Consider the following 24,776-nt stretch of genomic DNA (forward strand, 5'->3'; position numbering starts at 1 on the left):
GTCTGCACTTGTATACTGAGCGCTGTAGCGTACAGGGATCACACAGTGTGTATTATATACAGCAACTGGCAGAGTCTGTACTGTATACTGAGCCCTGTATTGTACAGGGAATACAGAGTGTGTATTATATACAGGAACTGGCAGAGTGTGTACTTGTATACTGAGCCCTGTATGGTACAGGGAATACAGAGTGTGTATTATATACAGGAACTGGCAGAGTCTGTACTGTATACTGAGCCCTGTATTGTCCAGGGAATACAGAGTGTGTATTATATACAGGAACTGGCAGAGTCTGTACTGTATACTGAGCCCTGTATTGTACAGGGAATACAGAGTGTGTATTAGACAGGAACTGGCAGAGTCTGTACTTGTATACTGAGCACTGTGTTATACAGGGATCACAGAGTGTGTATTATATACAGGAACTGGCAGAGTCTGTACTTGTATACTGAGCGCTGTGTCGTACAGGGATCACAGAGTGTGTATTATATACAGGAACTGGCAGAGCCTGTACTTGTATACTGAGCGCTGTGTCGTACAGGGATCACAGAGTGTGTATTATATACAGGAACTGGCAAAATCTGTACTTGTATACAGAGTGTGTATTATGCATAGGAACAGGCAGAATCTGTACCTGTATACTGAGCCCTGTATTGTACAGGGATCACAGAGTGTGTATTATATACAGGAACTGGCAGAGTCTGTACTTGTATACTGAGCGCTGTGTCGTACAGGGATCACACAGTGTGTATTATATACAGCAACTGGCAGAGTCTGTACTTGTATACTGAGCCCTGTATTGTACAGGGAGCACAGAGTGTGTATTATATACAGGAACTGGCAGAGTCTGTACTTGTATACTGAGCCCTGTATTGTACATGGAACACAGAGTGTGTATTATATACAGGAACTGGCAGAGTGTGTACTTGTATACTGAGCCCTGTATTGTACAGGGAGCACAGAGTGTATTATATACAGGAACTGGCAGAGTGTGTACCTGTATACTGAGCCCTGTATTGTACAGGGAATACAGAGTGTGTATTATATACAGGAACTGGCAGAGTGTGTACTTGTATACTGAGCCCTGTATTGTACAGGGAACACAGAGTGTGTATTATATACAGGAACTGGCAGAGTGTGTACTTGTATACTGAGCCCTGTATTGTACAGGGAACACAGTGTATTATATACAGGAACTGGCAGAGTGTGCACTTGTATACTGAGCCCTGTATTGTACAGGGAGCACAGAGTGTGTATTATATACAGGAACTGGCAGAGTGTGTACTTGTATACTGAGCCCTGTATTGTACAGGGAGCACAGAGTGTATTATATACAGGAACTGGCAGAGTGTGTACTTGTATACTGAGCCCTGTATTGTACAGGGAGCACAGTGTATTATATACAAGAACTGGCAGAGTGTGTACTTGTATACTGAGCCCTGTATTGTACAGGGAGCACAGAGTGTGTATTATGTACAGGATCTGGCAGAGTCTGTACTTGTATACTGAGCCCTGTATTGTACAGGGAATACAGAGTGTATTATATACAGGAACTGGCAGAGTGTGTACTTGTATACTGAGCCCTGTATTGTACAGGGAGCACAGAGTGTGTATTATATACAGGAACTGGCAGAGTCTGTACTTGTATACTGAGCCCTGTATTGTACATGGAACACAGAGTGTGTATTATATACAGGAACTGGCAGAGTGTGTACTTGTATACTGAGCCCTGTATTGTACAGGGAGCACAGAGTGTATTATATACAGGAACTGGCAGAGTGTGTACCTGTATACTGAGCCCTGTATTGTACAGGGAGCACAGAGTGTGTATTATGTACAGGATCTGGCAGAGTCTGTACTTGTATACTGAGCCCTGTATTGTACAGGGAATACAGTGTGTATTATATACAGGAACTGGCAGAGTGTGTACTTGTATACTGAGCCCTGTATTGTACAGGGAGCACAGAGTGTATTATATACAGGAACTGGCAGAGTGTGTACTTGTATACTGAGCCCTGTATTGTACAGGGAGCACAGTGTATTATATACAAGAACTGGCAGAGTGTGTACTTGTATACTGAGCCCTGTATTGTACAGGGAGCACAGAGTGTGTATTATGTACAGGATCTGGCAGAGTGTGTACTTGTATACTGAGCCCTGTATTGTACAGGGAATACAGAGTGTATTATATACAGGAACTGGCAGAGTGTGTACTTGTATACTGAGCCCTGTATTGTACAGGGAGCACAGAGTGTGTATTATATACAGCAACTGGCAGAGTCTGTACTTGTATACTGAGCCCTGTATTGTACAGGGAACACAGAGTGTGTATTATGTACAGGCACTGGCAGAGACTGTACTTGTATACTGAGCCCTGTATTGTACAGGGAATACAGAGTGTATTATATACAGGAACTGGCAGAGTGTGTACTTGTATACTGAGCCCTGTATTGTACAGGGAATACAGAGTGTGTATTATACACAGGAACTGGCAGAGTGTGTACTTGTATACTGAGCCCTGTATTGTACAGGGAGCACAGTGTATTATATACAGGAACTGGCAGAGTGTGTACTTGTATACTGAGCCCTGTATTGTACAGGGAGCACAGAGTGTGTATTATATACAGGAACTGGCAGAGTCTGTACTTGTATACAGAGCCCTGTATTGTACAGGGAATACAGAGTGTGTATTATGTACAGGAACTGGCATAGTCTGTACTTGTATACTGAGCCCTGTATTGTACAGGGAACACAGAGTGTGTATTATGTACAGGCACTGGCAGAGACTGTACTTGTATACTGAGCCCTGTATTGTACAGGGAATACAGAGTGTGTATTATATACAGGAACTGGCAGAGTGTGTACTTGTATACTGAGCCCTGTATTGTACAGGGAGCACAGTGTATTATATACAGGAACTGGCAGAGTGTGTACTTGTATACTGAGCCCTGTATTGTACAGGGAGCACAGAGTGTGTATTATGTACAGGATCTGGCAGAGTCTGTACTTGTATACTGAGCCCTGTATTGTACAGGGAATACAGAGTGTATTATATATAGGAACTGGCAGAGTGTGTACTTGTATACTGAGCCCTGTATTGTACAGGGAACACAGAGGGTGTATTATATACAGGAACTGGCAGAGTGTGTACTTGTATACTGAGCCCTGTATTGTACAGGGAGCACAGAGTGTGTATTATATACAGCAACTGGCAGAGTCTGTACTTGTATACTGAGCCCTGTATTGTACAGGGAACACAGAGGGTGTATTATATACAGGAACTGGCAGAGTGTGTACTTGTATACTGAGCCCTCTATTGTACAGGGAGCACAGTGTATTATATACAGGAACTGGCAGAGTGTGCAATTGTATACTGAGCCCTGTATTGTACAGGGAGCACAGAGTGTGTATTATGTACAGGATCTGGCAGAGTCTGTACTTGTATACTGAGCCCTGTATTGTACAGGGAATACAGAGTGTATTATATACAGGAACTGGCAGAGTGTGTACTTGTATACTGAGCCCTGTATTGTACAGGGAATACAGAGTGTGTATTATGTACAGGAACTGGCATAGTCTGTACTTGAATACTGAGCCCTGTATTGTACAGGGAGCACAGAGTGTGTATTATATACAGCAACTGGCAGAGTCTGTACTTGTATACTGAGCCCTGTATTGTACAGGGAACACAGAGTGTGTATTATGTACAGGCACTGGCAGAGACTGTACTTGTATACTGAGCCCTGTATTGTACAGGGAATACAGAGTGTATTATATACAGGAACTGGCAGAGTGTGTACTTGTATACTGAGCCCTGTATTGTACAGGGAATACAGAGTGTGTATTATACACAGGAACTGGCAGTGTGTGTACTTGTATACTGAGCCCTGTATTGTACAGGGAGCACAGTGTATTATATACAGGAACTGGCAGAGTGTGTACTTGTATACTGAGCCCTGTATTGTACAGGGAGCACAGAGTGTGTATTATATACAGGAACTGGCAGAGTCTGTACTTGTATACAGAGCCCTGTATTGTACAGGGAATACAGAGTGTGTATTATGTACAGGAACTGGCATAGTCTGTACTTGTATACTGAGCCCTGTATTGTACAGGGAGCACAGAGTGTGTATTATATACAGCAACTGGCAGAGTCTGTACTTGTATACTGAGCCCTGTATTGTACAGGGAACACAGAGTGTGTATTATGTACAGGCACTGGCAGAGACTGTACTTGTATACTGAGCCCTGTATTGTACAGGGAATACAGAGTGTGTATTATATACAGGAACTGGCAGAGTGTGTACTTGTATACTGAGCCCTGTATTGTACAGGGAGCACAGCGTGTGTATTATATACAGGAACTGGCAGAGTCTGTACTGTATACTGAGCCCTGTATTGTACAGGGAGCACAGAGTGTGTATTATGTACAGGATCTGGCAGAGTCTGTACTTGTATACTGAGCCCTGTATTGTACAGGGAATACAGAGTGTGTATTATATACAGGAACTGGCAGAGTGTGTACTTGTATACTGAGCCCTGCATTGTACAGAGAACACAGAGTGTGTATTATGTACAGGAACTGGCAGAGTGTGTACTTGTATACTGAGCCCTGTATTGTACAGCGAGCACAGAGTGTGTATTATATACAGGAACTGGCAGAGTCTGTACTGTATACTGAGCCCTGTATTGTACAGGGAGCACAGAGTGTGTATTATGTACAGGATCTGGCAGAGTCTGTACTTGTATACTGAGCCCTGTATTGTACAGGGAATACAGAGTGTATTATATGCAGGAACTGGCAGAGTCTGTACTTGTATACTGAGCCCTGTATTGTACAGGGAATACAGAGTGTGTATCATATACAGGAACTGGCAGAGTGTGTACTTGTATACTGAGCCCTGTATTGTACAAGGAGCACAGTGTATATACAGGAACTGGCAGAGTCTGTACTTGTATACTGAGCCCTGTATTGTACAGGGAACACAGAGGGTGTATTATATACAGGAACTGGCAGAGTGTGTACTTGTATACTGAGCCCTCTATTGTACAGGGAGCACAGTGTATTATATACAGGAACTGGCAGAGTGTGCAATTGTATACTGAGCCCTGTATTGTACAGGGAGCACAGAGTGTGTATTATGTACAGGATCTGGCAGAGTCTGTACTTGTATACTGAGCCCTGTATTGTACAGGGAATACAGAGTGTATTATATACAGGAACTGGCAGAGTGTGTACTTGTATACTGAGCCCTGTATTGTACAGGGAATACAGAGTGTGTATTATGTACAGGAACTGGCATAGTCTGTACTTGAATACTGAGCCCTGTATTGTACAGGGAGCACAGAGTGTGTATTATATACAGCAACTGGCAGAGTCTGTACTTGTATACTGAGCCCTGTATTGTACAGGGAACACAGAGTGTGTATTATGTACAGGCACTGGCAGAGACTGTACTTGTATACTGAGCCCTGTATTGTACAGGGAATACAGAGTGTATTATATACAGGAACTGGCAGAGTGTGTACTTGTATACTGAGCCCTGTATTGTACAGGGAATACAGAGTGTGTATTATACACAGGAACTGGCAGTGTGTGTACTTGTATACTGAGCCCTGTATTGTACAGGGAGCACAGTGTATTATATACAGGAACTGGCAGAGTGTGTACTTGTATACTGAGCCCTGTATTGTACAGGGAGCACAGAGTGTGTATTATATACAGGAACTGGCAGAGTCTGTACTTGTATACAGAGCCCTGTATTGTACAGGGAATACAGAGTGTGTATTATGTACAGGAACTGGCATAGTCTGTACTTGTATACTGAGCCCTGTATTGTACAGGGAGCACAGAGTGTGTATTATATACAGCAACTGGCAGAGTCTGTACTTGTATACTGAGCCCTGTATTGTACAGGGAACACAGAGTGTGTATTATGTACAGGCACTGGCAGAGACTGTACTTGTATACTGAGCCCTGTATTGTACAGGGAATACAGAGTGTGTATTATATACAGGAACTGGCAGAGTGTGTACTTGTATACTGAGCCCTGTATTGTACAGGGAGCACAGCGTGTGTATTATATACAGGAACTGGCAGAGTCTGTACTGTATACTGAGCCCTGTATTGTACAGGGAGCACAGAGTGTGTATTATGTACAGGATCTGGCAGAGTCTGTACTTGTATACTGAGCCCTGTATTGTACAGGGAATACAGAGTGTGTATTATATACAGGAACTGGCAGAGTGTGTACTTGTATACTGAGCCCTGCATTGTACAGAGAACACAGAGTGTGTATTATGTACAGGAACTGGCAGAGTGTGTACTTGTATACTGAGCCCTGTATTGTACAGCGAGCACAGAGTGTGTATTATATACAGGAACTGGCAGAGTCTGTACTGTATACTGAGCCCTGTATTGTACAGGGAGCACAGAGTGTGTATTATGTACAGGATCTGGCAGAGTCTGTACTTGTATACTGAGCCCTGTATTGTACAGGGAATACAGAGTGTATTATATGCAGGAACTGGCAGAGTCTGTACTTGTATACTGAGCCCTGTATTGTACAGGGAATACAGAGTGTGTATCATATACAGGAACTGGCAGAGTGTGTACTTGTATACTGAGCCCTGTATTGTACAAGGAGCACAGTGTATATACAGGAACTGGCAGAGTCTGTACTTGTATACTGAGCCCTGTATTGTACAGGGAGCACAGTGTATTATATACAGGAACTGGCAGAGTGTGTACTTGTATACTGAGCCCTGTATTGTACAGGGAGCACAGTGTATTATATACAGGTACTGGCAGAGTGTGTACTTGTATACTGAGCCCTGTATTGTACAGGGAGCACAGTGTATTATATACAGGAACTGGCAGAGTGTGTACTTGTATACTGAGCCCTGTATTGTACAGGGAGCACAGTGTATTATATACAGGAACTGACAGAGTCTGCACTAGCAGACCGAGTAACAGAATTCTATTGTTAATTCCTGTCTGTCCCTTATTTTTCCTTTTGATTTCTGTTATCCTGCTATTTCAAATTTTGTGCCTGGACAATTAAGGGGACCTATGCCTTTAAGATGGACATCACCTTTAATTTAAATAAAAGCAGAGCACTCCAGCAAGATGTGGGGCTGGTTTCTCCGATTTGTGGAATAAGTGCTGACCCCGGCGTGGGAACAGTGACGTTTTACGCCCGAAGAAATGGCACGAAACCTCCACCAATGCTCCGTCTGGTGGGGGACCAGCAGGCAAGCAGCGTAAAACCGCCGGCTTTAGCTGCGGACACGGCCGGAGAATTGTCGGGTCCGTGACTGCGCACACACATGGCAGCGGCCTGCAGCGGCTATACCGTGCAACATGGTGGCGGCCACGCACGGGGGCCTGGCCTGCCAAGAACTGTCCCCGTTTGACCAGGCTCGCCACCCCCGGACCACCCCCCACCAGTGCCCCCAGTCTCCGCCAAAGCCTCCCCTGTCCGTGGAACGGCTCCCACCCAACCGTGGCGGGGTTGGACGCAATCCGCAGCAATAAATAACATGAGTGACCCACGCTGTCGGGAACTCGGCGCATCGGGGGCGGAGCTTCGGGCGAGGGCCTCAGATGACGCCCTGAGGCCGCCCATGCGGCGTACTCTGTGAGTATGTTAGTGTTAGGCCAGCATTTATTGCCCATCCCCAGTTGCCCTTCAGAAGGTGGTGGTAAATTCACTTCTTGAACCTCTTGAGGTGTAGGCACACCCACTGTGCTGTTAGGGAGGGAGTTCCAGGATGTTGCCCCAGCAACTGTGAAGGAACGGCGATATATTTGCAAGTCAGGGTGGTGAGTGACTTGGAGGGGACCTCCAGGTCCCATGTATCTGCTGCCCTTGTCCTTCTAGATTGTAGTGGTCGTGGGTTTGGAAGATACTGCCTCAGGAACCTTGGTGAGTTCCTGCAGAGCATCTTGTCGATGGTACACACGGCTGCCACTGTTCGTCGGTGGTGGATGTTTGAATGTTTGTGGAAAGGGGAGCAATGGGGTTGCTTTGTCCTGGATGGTGTTGAGCTTCTTGAGTGTTGTTGGAGGCTGCACCCATCCAGGCAAGTGGAGAGGATTCCATTACACTGGATAAAAGCAAATTACTGCGGATGCTGGAATCTGAAACCAAAGAGAAAATGCTGGAAAATCTCAGCAGGTCTGGCAGCATCTGTAGGGAGAGAAAAGAGCTAATGTTTCGAGCCCAGATGACCCTTTGTCAAAACTTTGACAAAGATTCCATTTTCAGATTCCATTACACTCCTGACTTGTGCCTTGAGGGCGGTGGACAGGCTTTGGGGAGGTCAGGAGGTGAGTTACTCATCGTAGGATTCCTAGCCTTTGACCTGCCCTGGTATCCACAGTATTAATATGGCCAGTCCAGTTCAGTTTCTGATCAATAGCAACCCCAGGATGTTGATTGTGGGGGATTCAGCGATGGTAATGCCATTGAATGTCAAGGATCGGTGGTTAGATCCTCTCTTGTAGGAGATGGTCATTGCCTGGCACTTGTGTGGCTCGAATGTAACTTGCCACTTGTCAGCCTGAGCCTGGATATTGTCCAGGTCTTGCTGCATTTGGACATGGACTGCTTCAGTGACTGAGGAGTCGCGAATGGTGCTGAAAATTGCACAGTCATCCGCAAACATCCCCACTTCTGACCTTATGATGGAAGGGAGGTCATTGATGAAGCAGCTGAAGATGGTTGGGCCTAGGACACTACCCTCAGGAACTCCTGCAGTGATGTTCTGGAGCTGAGAAAATTGACCTCCAACCACCACAACCATCTTCCGTTGTGCCAGATATGACTCCAACCTGCAGAGCATTTGCCCTGATTCCCATTGACTCCAGTTTAGCTCGGGCTCCTTGATGCCATACTCGATCAAGTGCTGCCTTGATGTCAAGGGCAGTCACTCTCACCTCACCTCTGGCATTCAGCTCCATTGTCCATGTTTGAACCAAGGCTGTAATGAGGTCAGGAGCTGAGTGACCCTGGCGGAACCCAAACTGAGCGTCCCTGAGCGGGTTATTGCTGAGTAAGTGCTGCTTGATATCAGTGCTGATGACTCCTTCTATCACTTTGCTGATGACGGAGAGTAGACTGATTGGGTGGTAATTGGCTGGGTTGGATTTGTTCTATTTCTTGTGTACAGGACACACCTAGACAACTTTCCACATTGCCGGGTAGATGCCAGTGTTGTAGCTCTACTGGAACAGCTTGGCTAGGAGTGCGAATCGTATTGGCTGAAGTCTGACATCTGTGATGCTGGGGACCTCCGGAGGAGACCGAGGTGGATCACCCACTCGGCACTTCTGACTGAAGGTTGTTGCGAATGCCTCAGCCTTGTCTTTTGCACTGATGTGCTGGGCTCCTTCGTCATTGAGGATGGGGATATTTGTGGAGCCTTATCCTCCAGTGAGTTGTTCAATTTTCCACCACCATTCATAGCTGGATGTGGCAGGACTGCAAAGCTTAGATCTGATGTGTTTGTTGTGCAATCGCTTAGCTCTATTACTTGTTGCTTATGATGTTTGGCACACAAGTAGTCCTGTGTTGTAACTTCACCTGGTTGACACCTCATTTTCAGATTGTGGTTGAGTACAATTCTGCTGCTGCCGATGGCCCACAGGGCCTCATGGCTGTCCAGTTTTGAGTTGCTAGATCTGTCCAAAGTCTAACCCATTTAGCACGTGCGGTAGTGCCACACAACACGATGGAGGGTATCCTCAATGTGAAGACGGGACTTTGTCTCCACAAGAACTGTGCGGTGGTCACTTCTCCCGATACAGCCATGGACTGATGTATCTGCAGCAGGCAGATCGGTGAGGAGGAGGTCAAGTATGTTTTTCCCTCTTGTTGGGCCCCCTCACCTGCTGCAGTCCCAGACTGGCAGCTATGTGCTTTAGGACCCGGCCAGCTCAGTCTGTGGTGGTACTACCGAGCCACTGTTGGTGATGGACATTGAGGTCCCTACCCAGAGTATACTCTGTGCCCTTGCCACCCTCAGTGCTTCCTCCAAGTGGTGTTCAACATGGAGGAATCCTGATTCATCAGCCAACGGTGGCCGGTATGTGGTAATCAGCAGGAGGTTTCCTAGCCCATGTTTAACCTGAAGCCATGAGACTTTGTGTGGTCCAGAGTCGATGTTGAGGACTCCCAACTCCCTCCCAACTGTACACCACTGTGCTGCCACCTCTGCTGGGTCTGTCCTGCCGGTGAGACAGGACATACCCAGCAATTGTGATGGTGGTGTCTGGGACATTGTCTATAAGATATGATTCTGTGAGTAAGACAACGTTAGGCTGTTGTTTAACTAGTCTGTGAGACTAGTCACAACTTTGGCATAAACCTCCAGATGTTAGTAAGGAGGACTTTGGAGGGTCGAGAGGCCTGGGGTTGCCATTGTCATTACCGGTTCGATGCCGGGTGGTCCGTCCGGTTTCATTCCTTTTTTGTGCTTTTGTAGCGGTTGAATACAACTGAGTGGCTTGCTAGGCCATTTCAGAGGGTATTTAAGAGTCAATCACATTGCTGTGGGTCTGGAGTCACATGTAGGCCAGACCAGGTAAGGATAGCAGATTTCTTTCCGTAAAGGACTTCAGTGAGCCAGATGTTTTATTACGACAATTGCCAATGGTTTCATGGTCATCATTAGACTTTTAATTCCGGATATTTTATTGAGTGTAAATTCCATCACCTGCCGTGGTGGGATTTGAACCCAGGTCTCCAGGTCATTATCCTGGGTCTCTGGATTACTAGACAATACCACTATGCTACCGCCTCCCCGTCAGTGATGACGCCTCTTGATAGACTTGGCTTGCGGCCAAAGGGTTGTTTTACAAATGCTGGGCCTTAGCTGATATTGAATGGCGATTGGTGCAGACTGTTCTGGAATGTTCCTTCCTCTGCGGGACTGCACTTTGCTTTTAGTTTCATTTTTGATCAGAAGCTGGTGGGTCACAGCTCTGCTTTCTCTCTCTCTCATCTGGTGGATATTTAGTCTAAAGACCCAGAGTAAAGACCTTTCTCTCTGCACAGCCTGTTTGAACTGCAGGGAGAATCCAGACAAGGCACCAGCTGAAAACAGGGTCAGTCATTTAAAAACCCTTTTAAGCTCCCATGTCGGGAACTCTGTTCTTGTGTCACAAAGGTTGTTGATAATTCTGACGGAACTGGAAACAAGTAAGAATTACACAGGCCTGAGTCTGTTCTTCTGAGTGAAGAACCAATTTTGTAAAAGTTAAAGTGAAGTCCAACAGTTGGGGAGTACTGGCTGAATGCACTTGCCAGGAAATCATCTCGAACCATACTCTGGTGGTTTTGATCCTTAAGCATCATGCAATAACCGCCTGCTGCAAAAATGACCTCTATATCCGAAGCAAGGACACTCACCTTCCATTTCAAATTAATTTTCTTCTTATTTCACCCTTTCGCGTCCCTCTGTGTGTGTCTGTCTTGTCTGTGTTTGGGCAGAGGTTATGATTGTAAAATAGGGGACTGGTTGATTAACTGGCCATTATTCTATGATAAGGATTTCATGTCTTATCACTGTTTTTGTTATAAATAAACAGTTGTTGTGTTTCGCTTACAAATCTGGTGCCTGTAAGTCATTGGAGCAGTCAAGGACCAAAGAACTCAGAAACTATGTACAAATTATTGCTAAATTAACTTGGATGGGGACTCCGGGGTTTGTGGGGTTGGATTCGACCACACACAAGCCCAGGGTGTCATAACTACTGATACACTGGCCCTGAATTGTACAGGGAACACAGAGAGAGTGTTACATACAGCAACTGGCAGAGTTTGCACTCGTATACTGAGCTCTGTATTGTACAGGGACACATTGAGTGAGTTACATACAGGAACTGGCAGAACCTGTACTTGTGTACTGAGGCCAGTATTGTTCAGGGGCAGCGTGTGTTGCATACAGGAACTGGGAATGTCTGCAAGTGTGTACTAAGCTCTGTATTGTACAGGGAAGACAGAAAGTGTGTTGCATAGCGCAACTGTTTTGTATAGCAAGTCCTGCATTGTACAGCGACACAGAGAGTGGATTACATACAGAAACTGGCAGAGTCTGTCCTTGTATACTGAGCCTGGTGCCATACAAGGACACAGAGAGTGTTTTGCTGACAGGAATAGGCAAAGTCTGTACTTGCATTCTGAGCCCTGTATTGTACAGGGACACAGAGAATGTATAACAGTCCGAATGAGATCCTGCGTTGAGTCCTGGGCCAGAGAGCACTCTGGTCTCTGTTACAGTTCTCTTTATATTTCAGCCTGGAGTATGCACAATATTACGGGTGGGAGGTCGTTTCTGAGTCCTGTACCACACAGTGGATGAGAAAAATGTTGCAGTTCTGTCTGTCAGCTGGTGGCACACTCACCTCTTTTTGTTTTCTCTATTCTTTCGTTGTGGGTGTCGATGGTAAGGCCTGCATGTGTTGCCTAACCCGAATTGCCCTTGAGCTGAGGGGCAGCTTAGAGTCAAGCCCATTTCTGTCGGCCTGGAGTCACCTGTAGGACAGACAGGGTAAGTCCGACAGCTTTCCTTCTCTAAAGGACATTAGCGAACAAGATGTGTCTTTAAAAAAAAAATATGGACATTTTATTGAATTCAAATTTCGCAATTTGCCGTAGTGGGATTCAAACCTGTGTCCCCAAAGCAGGGGTTACCTCTGGTGTCTTGGCCAATACCCATTACCTCAACCACCATCACCAAAAACAGATGAGCTGGTCATGCTTACTGCTTGCAGGAGTTCGCTGAGCACACTTTAACTGGCAGGTCTCCTACATTACAGCAGTAACTACACGCCCTTGGCTGTAAACTGCTTTAAACTGTCCAGTGGTTGTGAAAGGTGCTATGGAAATACAACCCATAATATACAGAGGGTGAGGGAGTATTAAAGGTCTCTACATTTAAAATGCATGCTATTATACTCGGGTTCGATTCCCGGCTTGGGGCACTGTCTGTGTGGAGTTTGTACGTCCTCCCCGTGTGTGCGTGGGTTTCCTCCGGGTGCTCCGGTTTCCTCCCACAGTCCAAAGATGTGCAGGTTAGGTGGATTGGCTATGGTCAACGTGTGGTGTCACGGGGATAGGGTGGGGGGAGTGGGCCTAGTGAGAGTGTTCTTTCAGAGGGTCAGTGCAAACCCAATGGGCCGAATGGCCTCCTTCTGCACTGTAAATTCTATGATTCTATGACTCTCTGATATTAATTTAATGATGCCGTTGAGGGGTAGTAGGTGGTACGGACACAAGGCCGAACGTCCGCCTCGTCTACATAATAAAGGCAGACGGCCATTGGTTTAACACTGTCTGGAAGACGGAACCGTCGATGACGCAGCACACCTTCCCCCCCCCTCCCCTCCCCCCAACGTGCTGTCTTCTACCCCCGTCTCTGAAGTGGGGGCTGGACCTTCTGATTCAGAGAGAAGAGAGCGACCTGACTGAGTCACAGCTAACCGTGGGGGAGGGACTGTCCGGTTTAATTTGCCTGGGCCTCTGCAAAAAAAAAAAAGGTACTACAGTTGACACCCTGTGGCTATGGCTCACCGCTGGCGAGGAGGTTTAGTTCCCCTAGTTAGTCTTGTGGAAGCTGAGAGGGGGCCTACCCACCCAGCATCTTGTACCCATGGAAACATTTATCCAGCCCTGCACAGGCTCCAGATAAGAGCTCCTTTGAAGCCACCATTACATTGATTAGCCTGTAACATTGAGCTCATTAGCCCATTTGGGAAGGGATAATGAATCTGATTACACATGCGTGCACATTACGATCACAGGGATCAGAGGGTACCAGCTGGGAGGTCAGTGGGTGAACTGATAATGATGCGGCTGGACCTTTGCCAGTTTACCAATCACAGCTAAGCCAGCAGGAAGGAAAGAAAGGGTAAACAACAGACTTGTATTTCTATATTAGCTTTCATAACCTCAGTGTGTCCTCAAGTGCTTCACAGCTCATGAAACACTTCCTACAATCATAGAATCCCTACAGTGCAGAAGGAGATCGTTCGGCCCATCGTACCTTACACCGCCCCTCTGAAGGAGAACCCTACATAGGCCCACTCCCCCCGCCCTATCCCCGTAACCCCACCTCACCGTTGCATCTTGAGGGGCAATTTAGAATGATCAATCCACCTAACCTCCGCACCTTTGGACGGTGGGAGGAAACCGGAGCAGCCGGAGGAAACCCACGCAGACACGGGGAGAACGTGCAGACTCCGCACAGACAGCCACCCAAGGTTAAAATTGAACCCGGGTCCCCCGTGCCGTCAGGTAGCAGTGCCAATCACCGTGCCACCCATTCTTGAAGTGCAGTCGCTGATGTGACGTAGGAAACTTCAACAAAGTCAATGGAATGGGCATGAGGGGAGAGGGCTGGCTAAGTCTGGTTTGGTAAATAGACTAAACGTTAAAATCGATAAATGAACAGAGGGAAACGATGAAAGAGAGAATGCAAAATGGGGGTTTGCCTTTGTTAGCCGAGGCATAGAATATAAGGGCAGGGATGTTACGATGGAGCTGTATAGAAGGCTGGTTAGGCCACAGCTGGAGTACTGGGTGCAGTGCTCGTCACCGCACTATACGAAGGAGGTGACTGCACTTGGAGAGGGTGATGAGGAGATTCCTAGGATGTTGCTCGGACTGGGGCGTTTTGGCTATGAAGAGAGCTGGGTCGGCCGGGGTTATTTTCCTTAGAGCGGAGAAGGCTGAGGGGTACCTGACTGAGTTGTATAAAATTATGAGGGATAATAATAGATAGATAGGAAGGGCTTTTTCCCTTCACAGAGAGACCAATAACCAGGGGCATAGATTTAAAAGGCAGGAGATTTAGAGGGTATTGAGGGGAAACCTTTTCACCCAGAGGGTGGTGGGAATCTGGAGCTCACAAGGATGGTAGAGGTGGGACCCTCAGGTGGGGGCAGCATGGTAGCATTGTGGATAGCACAATTGCTTCACAGCTCCAGGGTCCCAGGTTCGATTCCGGCTTGGGTCACTGTCTGTGCGGAGTCTGCACATCCTCCCCGCGTGTGTGCGTGGGTTTCCTCCGGGTGCTCCGGTTTCCTCCCACAGTCCAAAGCTGTGCAGGTGAGGTGGATTGGCCATGATAAATTGCCCTTAGTGTCCAAAATTGCCCTTCGTGTTGGATGGGGTTACTGGGTTATGGGGATAGGGTGGAGGTGTTGACCTTGGGTAGGGTGCTCTTTCCAAGAGCCGGTGCAGACTCAATGGGCCGAATGGCCTCCTTCTGCACTGTAAATTCTATGAAAATTCTATGATTTAAGAAGCATTTAGATGAGCACTGAAAATGTCACAGCTTCCAAGGTTACGGGCCAAGTACGGAAAATGTGATTAGATGGCCAGAGCAGCCACGATGGATCGAATGGCCTCTTTCTGTGCTGTAAAGCTCGAGACAAATCCATTTAATTAAATAACAAAAACAGAGCGAAATTCATCCGTGGCATACTCGGGAAGCTAAGGATCATATTCGATGAAAAGAAGAGGTTTATTATGAGTAAATCTATGGATTGGGAATACTTTAGATACCAGCAAAATAACCATCAAAATGGACAAAAGTTTTTTAAAAAGTAGAATATGAGCGGGTGAAACTAGGCAGATTGACAAAACCAGTTTGTAAGCGATTTGACAGTTGAATATAAAAGAGAGGGGAGTAGCTAAAGCCATTAATGTTGGTTACTTGTAGGCAAACATGAAATAAATTATTATCAGGAAAGAAGAAATGGCAGACACTGAAGAAATACATTGGTCTGGATTCTCTGATTTGCAGACTAAGTGTTGAAGCCGGCGTGAGATCAGTGGCGTTTTACCCTGTAAAAACGGCGCAAAAGCTGCACCGATCCTCCTTGTGGGGGGCTAGCAGGCACGCAGCGGAAAGCCCCCGTCTTTAGCTGCGGATACGGCTGGAGCATCACCGGGTCCCAGGCCGCGCATGCGCACGGCGGCGGCCTGCAGTGGCCGCGCCATGCAACATGGCGCCTGCCGCGCGCGGACCGGGCCTGCCAAAAAAACTGCCCCCCTCTCATCAGGCTCACCACCCCGAGACCACCCCCTACCTGTGCGCCCCTGCCCGTGGAACTCAGTCCGCAGCCGCCAGGTCGGGTTCACGAAAATAAATAGTACGCCATTTTGGGGGGGGGGGGGGGGGTGCGACGCAAAATCGGCGGCGTCCCCGATTTCGGCGCAAACGGGGATTGTCCAGCCGATCACCGAACGCGATTTCTCCGTCAGTGACAGGAGAATCCCGCCCATTGTGTCTGTTGTTACTCTGTCCTAGACGGCCATGGAAACTCTGTCACTGACTATGAGTTAAGGTAAGATTGATAGACGTATGATGAACAACATAAATTTTAAACATTTATCCCAATTCCATGGTCCTCAATCGCCGTCGGGAAATTGCCGGCGCAATGGAGAATCCCGACAGCGTGGACTGCCCACATTGGGAAACCCCATTGGCCGGCTGGCAATCCGGAGAATCCCAGGGGCGCGATTTCATAGAGAATTTCATAGAATCTACAGTGCAGAAGGAGGCCATTCGGCCCATCGAGTCTGCACCGACTCTTGGAAAGAGCGCCCTACCCAAGGTCCACACCTCCACCCTATCCCCATAACCCAGTAACCCCACCCAACACTAAGGGCAGTTTTGGACACTTAGGGCAATTTAGCATGGCCAATCCACCTAACCTGCACATCTTTGGACTGTGGGAGGAAACCGGAGCACCCGGAGGAAACCCACGCACACACGGGGAGGATGTGCAGGCTCCGCACAGACAGTGACCCAAGCCGGGAATCGAACCTGGGACCCTGGAGCTGTGAAGCAATTGTGCTAACCACCATGCTACCTTGCTGCCCCGAATGACCTCTCATTCTTCCAAATTCCAACGAGTAGAGTCCCAACCTGTTTAACCTTTGCTCCAAAGACAATCCCTCCAGACCGCGAACCATCTCTGAACTGCCTCCAATGACAAGGAAAACGTGCTGACAATTTTTAGAAAGAGTTTTTTTCTGAAGATGTAACCAGCAGGGTCGGTAAAGGGAACCACTAAACACCCCGTGGGGAGTTTGGTAAGGTGCTGCGCAAACAGATAACACTGTGCACAAGATTGAGTTGGGATAAATGTTTAAAAATGATTCTTTCATGTGATGCGGAGGTCGCTGGTTGGGCCAGCATTTGTTGCCCATCCCCAATTGTCCTTGAACTGAGTGGCTTTGCTCGGGCAGCTGAGAGTCAACCGCACTGCTGTGGATGTGGAGTCACAAATAGGACAGACCAGGTAAGGCTGACAGATCTCAATGGACCGATGGTGGAACTCCCTCTTTAACAGTTACCCATTATCATGTAAATCCCTCTTTAGCAGGGTCCTGACTGGGATATCTTTTAATGGGATCCACATCATAAACATCCCTTTCAAAAGGTTGTTGATTGGGATCGTCACCTTGAGTGCAACAACCAGATGGCGTAAACTTTAAAGCTTCTAATTATACTTGATGGTGGGTCTGGGGGCTTTGATATTTGCAGTTGCTTTGAGAGTGTTTGATCTTACAAGTTCATTGAGTTGAGGTTGCTCTGAGTACTAACGTGTGGTAGTATTGTACAGTGAAACATGCAGTTAATTGTATTTCACCGAGGAACCCACGACTTGACAGAGAGAGCAAGCCAATGCCTCTGGCTTACAATGTCCTCCCCGCTTAGCCTACCTCCTCCCGAATCTTCAGTGCGCCATCTCTGACTTCCAGCTCATTCCATGATGGGGCTGCGAGCTGTGAATCCTCTCCTGTCCCTCACACTATCCTCCCTCCTCGGGTTTTGTAACCCAAGGCTGCTGTCAACTTGTTCAGGCAGCTCAATTCATCTCATTCCCTCTCCTAAGTGTCAGCTGGTTGGTAACCTCTTGCCTCTAGGTCAGCTGTTTGGATGTTGGTACTGTGGTGATACACCACTGTACCTCCCTACCATCGTACATAGTATATAATAGTTGTGCGTAACGTGGCCCTGTAATACTGTGTATTGTACTGTAACTCTGCAGAGGTTCGGTCACTGGTAGGTAACCCGACCTGGCCACGGAGAGCTCCGCCTTAGCCACTCCCCCGGGAGTCAGTATAAGAACCTCTTCTGGGACAGGCCCCATTCTGTCTGGGGTCGTCTGTGTCGGGTAAGCCTCCCATGTAGTATATTAAAGCCTGAGTTAAAGTCTCACATGTCTTTGTGGTTCTTGACGCTTAGCGCATCAGGTACCCCATTACCCACGTGAGCACATTGACCGCTATATTCTGTAAGGGAGAAACCATTACCTTCTGCGGCTCTTGATTAATAAGGGGATCAGGGGTTATAGGGAGAGGGCAAGAGAATGGGGATGAGAAAATATCAGCCATGATTGACTGGCGGAGCAGACTCGATGGGCCGAGTGGCCCAATTCTGCTCCTTTGTCTTATGGTCTCACCCTTGTCGGAGATTGCAGGCTGAATTGGAGGACACCACAGTGATTGAAATGAAGCATTGGAAATTGATGCCTCAGTGAGCATTTTATTCAGTATGGAATTCAGAGGTGTTTAATACAATGAGGGGGTGTTTCAGAGGCTTTTCACACAATGAGGAGGGTGTCAGTGGGGTTTGAGTTCAGTTAGAAGAGTGTTTCATACAGTGAAGTGTAGTTTAACACTTTCGGGGCTAGTTCAGTTGATGTTACTGCTCCGACAGTAAATCCCATGTTCTGACACGCTTTCATTTCCTCCATCTCTAGGTTTTAAATGTTTGAACGCTGTGGCTCCTTGTGTTAATGGTGGGAGCTGCCAATCGTTCAGTAACGGAACCGCAACTTGTCTGTAAGTAAGAAAGCGTCACAGTGGGAACGCGGGGGTGCTGGTGTACACGGCTGTTTTGGTGTGCACACCTGTGTATATGGGCTTACCTGTGTGTGTGAGCTTGCTTGTGTGAGTGCGTCTGCCTATGTGGGTGTGCGCGCCTTTGTGGGTGCTCGCGTCTGTGTGGGTATGCAAGCTTGCGTGAATGTATGTGGGTGTGCGCAGTTGTGTGGGCTGAGCGCGGCTGTGTGCGCGCGCGTAAGGCTGAATGGGTGTGTGTGGTTGTGTGGGTGTGAGCGGCTGTGTGGGCCTTGTTAGGATCAGGGAGCAGACCCCAACATTTGTTAAGATACTGGACAAGAACCCCAAATCATTTTCCTTAATTTGTAAAACTGTGAGGAAAGGATACTTTACCCCAGGAGTGATGACCCTGACCAAAGGTATCTTTTATGTTCCAAGGAACTTTAATTTAAACACAGAATAAACCACACAACCTCAAAGAGATAGCTTCACAATTATCAGTTAAGCAGTTCATAAACGAAAGGAAAAACTTAAACTTACTGGCTGGGATTCTCCGACCCCGCGCTGGGTCGGAGAATTGCCGGGTGGGGGGGTGGGGGGGGGCGCGAGAATCAGGCCACACCGCCCCGACGCCGGCTCGCCGATTCTCCGGCGCCGGGCTCCTGCAGGATCGCCGCCGCGACAGTCGGGGTCCGTTGAAACCTGCCCCCGGCGATTCTCCGGGCCTCCGCCGAGTCCCGCCGGCGTGGGTCACGTATGGTCCCACCCGGCGGCACCTCGGAGTTCTGTCTGCGGGGGCCGTCCTGGTGGGTGGGCAGGGGGATCCGACCCCAGGGTGGGGGAGCCTCCACGATGGCCTGGCCCGTGATCGGGGCCTACCGATCGGCGGGCGGGCTAGTTCCGTGGGGGCCTGTGTTCCTCTGCGCCGGGCCCCTGTAGGGCTCTGCCATATTGCCTGGGGGCCGGCGCGGTGATGGGAACCCACGCGCATGTGCGAACTCGCGCCGGCCGTGGCACGCATGCGCGGACTCGCACTGGCCATGGTGCGCCGGCTTTCGGGCGCCGGAGCTGTGGACACCACTCTGGTGCCGTACTAGCTGCCTAGGAAGGGGTGGATAGCTGCTAGTTGAGGCCCGTTGACGCCGGAGTGGCTCGCGCCACTTTTCACGCTGGCGTCAGAACTTGGCCGCAAGATTGGAGAATCCCGGCCACTATCTACACCTGTCACTTCCAATTAAGCAACCCAATACAGTTCAAATGCCACTTATAAATAAAGTTCACAAACATCTTACTTGTGTAGCTGTGTAGAGACTTTTGGAGAGAGTTACTTTCAAGAGCAGAACCAGTACAGTTCTGCTCAATCTACCAGCATTTGGCAAAACTGCTGATCAACTTAAAATCCTATATCAAACAGACAGATCTGGCTCCTCTCATTAATTTCGGCATCTGTATCCCATAAGTTCCATGGCCTGCTTCGGTAGAACTAAAGGCCACTCCCTCACAAATTATCTACTTTCTAGGGAATCTTGAGCAATCATAACAATGTTTCTATTCACCCTGATTATGTAAATAATTAAATGGTTAGAATCAATCATGACCTCAACTTCTTAGACTCACTAATTACAGTTTTAGCAGACACAGTCTACCTTAACCTAGGCTCTTTAATATTATTACTACAATAAATATATGCCGTAACCCAGAATTTTAATAACATTACTGCCACAAATATAAAATTCAATTTGTAACAATTTCGACATTCATCACACCTCCCCCTTAAAAAAATGAACCGGCAATAGGAAAAGATAACTTCATTTTCCAAAGCCTTTTCAATTTCAAACACGACACATTACGAAACAGTACAATTACACTATACTACACGTATCTTGTCATATTGATGGACGCAAATTTAAACATCAGTATCATTCATTTACTCTGAATGTTCCATTCTTCTTATATCTCCGAGTCGTGATAAAGCATCTGCAATTATGTTTTATCTTTCTCATGTTGAGGGCAGCACAAGTGGTTAGCACTGTGGCTTCACAGCGCCAGGGTCCTGGGTTCGATTCCCCGCTGGGTCACTGTCTGTGCGGAGTCGACACGTTCGCCCCGTGTGTGCGTGGGTTTCCTCCGGGTGCTCCGGTATCCTCCCACAGTCCAAAGACATGCAGGTTAGGTGGATTGGCCGTGATAAATTGCCCCTCAGTGACCAAAAAGGTTAGGAGGGGATATTGGGATAGGGTGGAAGTGACGGCTTAAATGGGTCGGTGCAGATTCGATGGGCTGAGTGGCCTCCTTCTGCACTGTATGTTCTATGTTCTTCCTGCTACATGTATAATTTTCAAGTCACATGGTTGTAGCCATGAACTCCATCCAAACAGTCTTCCATTTTGATTTTAAACTTCTCCAGAAACTTTGATGGATTATGGTCTGTGTAAACATAGAACATAGAACAATACAGCGCAGTACAGGCCCTTCGGCCCACGATGTTGCACCGAAACAAAAGCCATCTAACCTACACTATGCCATTATCATCCATATGTTTATCCAATAAACTTTTAAATGCCCTCAATGTTGGCGAGTTCACTACTGTAGCAGGTAGGGCATTCCACGGCCTCACTACTCTTTGCGTAAAGAACCTACCTCTGACCTCTGTCCTATATCTATTACCCCTCAGTTTAAAGTTATGTCCCCTCGTGCCAGCCATATCCATCCGCGGGAGAAGGCTCTCACTGTCCACCCTATCCAACCCCCTGATCATTTTGTATGCCTCTATTAAGTCTCCTCTTAACCTTCTTCTCTCCAACGAAAACAACCTCAAGTCCGTCAGCCTTTCCTCATAAGATTTTCCCTCCATACCAGGCAACATCCTGGTAAATCTCCTCTGCACCCGCTCCAAAGCCTCCACGGTGACCAGAACTGTACGCAATACTCCAAATGCGGCCGGACCAGAGTTCTGTACAGCTGCAACATGACCTCCCGACTCCGGAACTCAATCCCTCTACCAATAAAGGCCAACACTCCATAGGCCTTCTTCACAACCCTATCAACCTGGGTGGCAACTTTCAGGGATCTATGTACATGGACACCTAGATCCCTCTGCTCATCCACACTTTCAAGAACTTTACCATTAGCCAAATATTCCGCATTCCTGTTATTCCTTCCAAAGTGAATCACCTCACACTTCTCTACATTAAACTCCATTTGCCACCTCTCAGCCCAGCTCTGCAGCTTATCTATATCCCTCTGTAACCTGCTACATCCTTCCACACTATCGACAACACCACCGACTTTAGTATCGTCTGCAAATTTACTCACCCACCCTTCTGCGCCTTCCTCTAGGTCATTGATAAAAATGACAAACAGCAACGGCCCCAGAACAGATCCTTGTGGTACTCCACTTGTGACTGTACTCCATTCTGAACATTTCCCATCAACCACCACCCTCTGTCTTCTTTCAGCTAGCCAATTTCTGATCCACATCTCTAAATCACCCTCAATCCCCAGCCTCCGTATTTTTTGCAATAGCCTACCATGGGGAACCTTATCAAACGCTTTGCTGAAATCCATATACACCACATCAACTGCTCTACCCTCGTCTACCTGTTCAGTCACCTTCTCAAAGAACTCAATAAGGTTTGTGAGGCATGACCTACCCTTCACAAAGCCATGCTGACTATCCCTGATCATATTATTCCTATCTAGATGATTATAAATCTTGTCCCTTATAATCCCCTCCAAGACTTTACCCACTACAGACGTGAGGCTCACCGGTCTATAGTTGCCGGGGTTGTCTCTGCTCCCCTTTTTGAACAAAGGGACCACATTTGCTGTCCTCCAGTCATCTGGCACTATTCCTGTAGCCAATGATGACATAAAAATCAAAGCCAAAACAATTATCTCTGATGAATTGTTAGCCACATAAATGTCAAAATGTCGCAACGTCAATACCAAACTCAATGTGTCCTTCATGATGGTCAAATACTTCTTTTGATGAGTATTCTGTTTTCTGGAAAAATAACCAAATATCTTTCTATACCTTCATCATCCTGTTGGAACAATACAGCACCAATGCCCGCATCACTTCCATCAATGACTACCTTAAATTACTTGCCATAATGTTGCCAAAGCTGGTGCGGTGGTTGACACAGTTTTCAGATTGTCAAACGCCTCCTGACATTCTGACGTCCCATGAAATTTCCGGTTCTTTTTTAAAAGTTCAGTCAGTGGGCAACCATACTGCTGGGTTTTGGCACAAATTTTCTGAAGAAACCACTCAGGCCCAGAAATCTCAGAACTTGTCATTGAGCATTGGGAACGCCCCTGTAGCTTACGTTTTCACGTTCCGGGGACTTACCTGACAATGCCCAACAGTATAGCCTAAGAATGTCAATTAGGCATTCGCAAACTCACTTTTAATCGAGTTTATCAACAAGCGAGCCTCCTGTAGTCGAATAATTCCTTTAGATGCTCCAAATGTTCCTTCCTTGTTTGACTGAACATGACCAGATCGTCTGTGCACACTGCACAATTATTTAGTCCAGAAATGATTTAGTCTTTGGAATGCTGCAGGTGCATTCTTTATTCCAAATGGTATAACTTTAAACTGATGCACCATTTGCTGTTACAAAGCCAAAACTTCCTTTGTCTTTCTGCTAAAGGCACAATATCCTTTGATAAGTCAATTTTGGCAATAAAATGTTCTTGTCCCACCTTTTCAATGCAGTCTTCCAAACAAGGAATCTGGGGAGGGATTCTCCGACCCCCTGCCGGGTCTGAGAATCGGCGGGGAGGGGAGGGGGGGGGGGCGTGAATCCCGCATCCGCCGGCCGCCATATCCTCCAGCACCGGAGATTCGGCAGGGGCGGGAATCGCGCCGCGCCGGTCGGCGGGCCCCCCTGGCGATTTTCTGGCCCGCAATGGGCCGAAGTCCCGCTGGTTCTATACCAGTCCCGCCGGCGTAAATTGAACTAGGTCCCTTACTGGCGGGACCTGACGGCGCGGGTAGGCTCCAGGGTCCCGGGGGGGTTCCCCCACGGTGGCCTGCCTGGCCCGCGATCGGGGCCCACTGATCCGCGGGCAGGCCTGTGCCGTGGGGGCACTCTTTTCCTACGTGCTGACCATGTCAGCCCCTGCCATGGCCGACGCTCCAATTGCTGCAACTCACTTCAATGATATCATTATTAAGCATTCTTTCAATCTTCTTTTAAACCTGTGCCAACTTTAGTGGATTGAGTCTGTGGATTTTGCTTAATTTGAATTGGTCACTTTGATTTTCCTTCGGAAGGTAACTCAGTAATTTATCTGAATTTCTTATTACTTCCTCATTGTCCAATCTAATTTGAGGAATGTGAAATTCAGAATCTCTCTGAGTCATAACTACTAACACATCTGCCTTCTTTCCTATCAAAGTACCATTTGAGCATATTAACATGATACACTCTTGGGTTTTCTATCTATTTGGCATTCTTATCAAATAATTCAACTCACTCAATTTCCTTTTGATTTCATAAGGCCCACTGAATCTTGCTTTTACTGATTCACCTACCACTGGTAATAATACTGATACTTTCTCTCCACTAACAAAACTACGAGTTTTTGATTTCTTATCCTCCTCTTTTTTCATCACATGCCATGACAATTTTAAATGCACTCTAGCCAACTCACCAGGCCTCATTAATCTCTCCCTAAAGTTTGATACATAGTCCAACAAGGTAGTTTCAGAGTTTTGACTTGCCAACTTTTCCTTCATCGGTTTAAATTGTCCTCTTACCTCATGACCAAAAATCAATTTGAATGGACTGAATTTAGTGAATTCATTCGGTACATCCCTAATTGCAAATAGTACAAATGGAATTCCTTTATCGCAATCCTCTGGATAATCCTAACTATAGGCCCTCAACATGACCTTTA

General features: G+C 47.2%; 1 protein-coding gene across 1 annotated transcript in view; it reads left to right on the forward strand.

Annotated features, from left to right (window-relative positions):
- Positions 1 to 24,776, forward strand: part of LOC140390348 (uncharacterized) — a 222,817-nt gene that overhangs the window by 11,935 nt on the left and 186,106 nt on the right. Inside the window, exon 2 of the mRNA XM_072475420.1 lies at positions 18,785 to 18,866. Within this exon, the coding sequence (XP_072331521.1) occupies positions 18,785 to 18,866 (82 nt within the window). The remainder of the gene's footprint in view (positions 1 to 18,784; positions 18,867 to 24,776) is intronic.

Source organism: Scyliorhinus torazame, chromosome 14 (genome assembly GCF_047496885.1).
Source record: "Scyliorhinus torazame isolate Kashiwa2021f chromosome 14, sScyTor2.1, whole genome shotgun sequence".
In the NCBI taxonomy this organism is placed as follows: Eukaryota; Metazoa; Chordata; class Chondrichthyes; order Carcharhiniformes; family Scyliorhinidae; genus Scyliorhinus; species Scyliorhinus torazame.